General features: G+C 39.4%; 1 protein-coding gene across 1 annotated transcript; it reads right to left on the minus strand.

Moving 5' to 3' along the window:
• Nucleotides 1–202: 202 nt before the first annotated feature.
• LOC115990962 lies at nt 203–721 on the minus strand. The gene has a single exon (XM_031114728.1). It carries the CDS (start codon nt 719–721, stop codon nt 203–205), a length of 519 nt encoding a protein of 172 aa, XP_030970588.1.
• Nucleotides 722–2,067: the final 1,346 nt, after the last annotated feature.

Genomic DNA, 2,067 nt, shown 5'->3' on the forward strand with positions numbered 1-2,067 from the left:
ATTTTCCCAAGGGCTCATACCTGCGAAGCCTTGGCAAGTAGCCTCTTATAAAAATTAAAAAATCATTCAAACCCTCACACCCCTATTTTGTTAAAATCTCATTTCCCAAAAATTAATCTATAGGAAAATGGTTGCATCCTCTTATATTGTTTGTATTCTTTTTTTTTTTTTTTGAGAATCAAGATGAAGAAACTTTATTAAATCAACCAAAGTCGGTTACAAGAACATGGTGAAGTTGTGGTGGAACATCCTCCATCCACACTGTAAGAGCATCAATATGTATAGCGTATTGAGCTAAATTATGAGCTAGAGAGTTACCCAACCTATGGGTGTGCGAAAAAGAAATACAAGAAAAAATTCCAAGACTTTGTTTAATAGAGGAAATCAAATGGCCAAAGGAAGTAAAGGACTCCTCCTCACTTCGTAAGGCTGAAATAATCAACTCCGAATCTCCCTCGACAATAACAGAAGGTAGATGGAGTTCAAGAGCGAAAGAGATAGCTCTCACCACTGCCAACGCTTCCACTTCATCTGAGGAAGATGGTAACTTGGTTTTTTTAGACATGGAGGCCATCACCCTTCCCTTGTGGTCACGAACAACAACTCCCAGCCCCGCTTTGTCTGTCTCATGGAATATAGTACCATCGAAGTTGATCTTTAAGCTCGTTGACGGTGGAGGGGTCCATCTGACGTGCTGTTTTGGCAAGGCACTTGACTGCATTCTTGGGACCGGTAGGGCTTGGGCAAATGTCTGAAAGGTCTGTGAGGCTGAAGGGGCTACTTAGGAGAGTGGGAAAGGTTTGGTGCTAGTCCAAAGCATGTTACGACGGGACCAAATAGTCCACACCAGAGTAGCAAAGAGAGCCGGGTTTATCTTCTCCTCCAAAATGTGACTCACCAGCTCAAAGAAATTCGAAAATTTCTTTGTTCTTCGAAATAACCATAGCGAGTCAGCCTCCCACAAAGCCGACAGTTCCTGACAATCCCGTAGTGCATGATGGACATCTTCAATGGCCACGTGACAATGATCGCAAATATCCTCGGAAAGTACCTTACGAGCAACCAGGTTCTTCTTTACTGGGATCGCTTCTCTACTTACTCTCCACAGGAAGTTTTTAATCTTATTCGGCACTGACAAGCTCCATAATTTTTTCCATATACTTCTTCCATCATCCTGAAGAGAGACAGCCAGCGAAGTGGATGATTTCTCTTTAGCTAGGAAGTTATATCCGCATTTTAACCGAATAGACTCCATTTGCCGTATGAGGTCAGACAAGCTTATCCTCAACATAGTTGGAGCTAAGTGGAATCTTGAGAATAAGATCTACTTCCAATGGGGCAAAAAATCCTTTAAGAATATCTATATCGCATGTTCTAGATTGCTGGTCAATAAGTGTGTCCACGGTGGCTTCCTGCATGCCTTTAAGAATGGGTGACAAAATTCTTGGATGGTTTAGTGAAGGAAGCCATGGGGTATCCCAGATTTTAACTGAATCACCCCACCCTACTCTCCAACGTGCACCTTGTTTGAGGACCTCCCTGCCTTGGAGTATACTACGCCATGCATACGATCCACTAGAACACTCCGGGGCATCCATGAATGAACACGTAGGGAAAAACCTACTCTTGAATACTTTGTGAATGAGGGACTGCTTGTTTTGTAAAAGACAAGCACAGAAGAATAGCTTTACTTGTTTATGGGCGCTAACATGCTACAAGCCCCTTGTATGGAATGGAATATGGATTACAACCTCATTTAAATGATGGGGTCAATATTGCAAACTTATCATTAATTAAGAAATTCATTGTAAATTTAATCATTTAAATTATATATATATATATATATTTATATATAATTGGAATAGGACTCTTTGTGCCTACTTTTCAATTTTCATTATTTCCAAAAACAACCATGATTAATTGGAAGAGGACTCTTTCTGTCTACTTTTTATTATTTAATTTCCAAAACAACCATGATTGTTTAGTTCAAATTGATTTTCATAAAAATACAAACTAAGGATAAAATGATTAAATAAGTTTAGATTAAAATAAAAGGATAATAGGTAA

Source organism: Quercus lobata, chromosome 5 (assembly GCF_001633185.2).
Source record: "Quercus lobata isolate SW786 chromosome 5, ValleyOak3.0 Primary Assembly, whole genome shotgun sequence".
Taxonomy (NCBI): Eukaryota; Viridiplantae; Streptophyta; class Magnoliopsida; order Fagales; family Fagaceae; genus Quercus; species Quercus lobata.

What these genes read in the sequence shown, in the direction of transcription:
- LOC115990962 (XM_031114728.1), bottom strand. Translation starts at nt 721, where the DNA reads ATGCAGTCAAGTGCCTTGCCAAAACAGCACGTCAGATGGACCCCTCCA.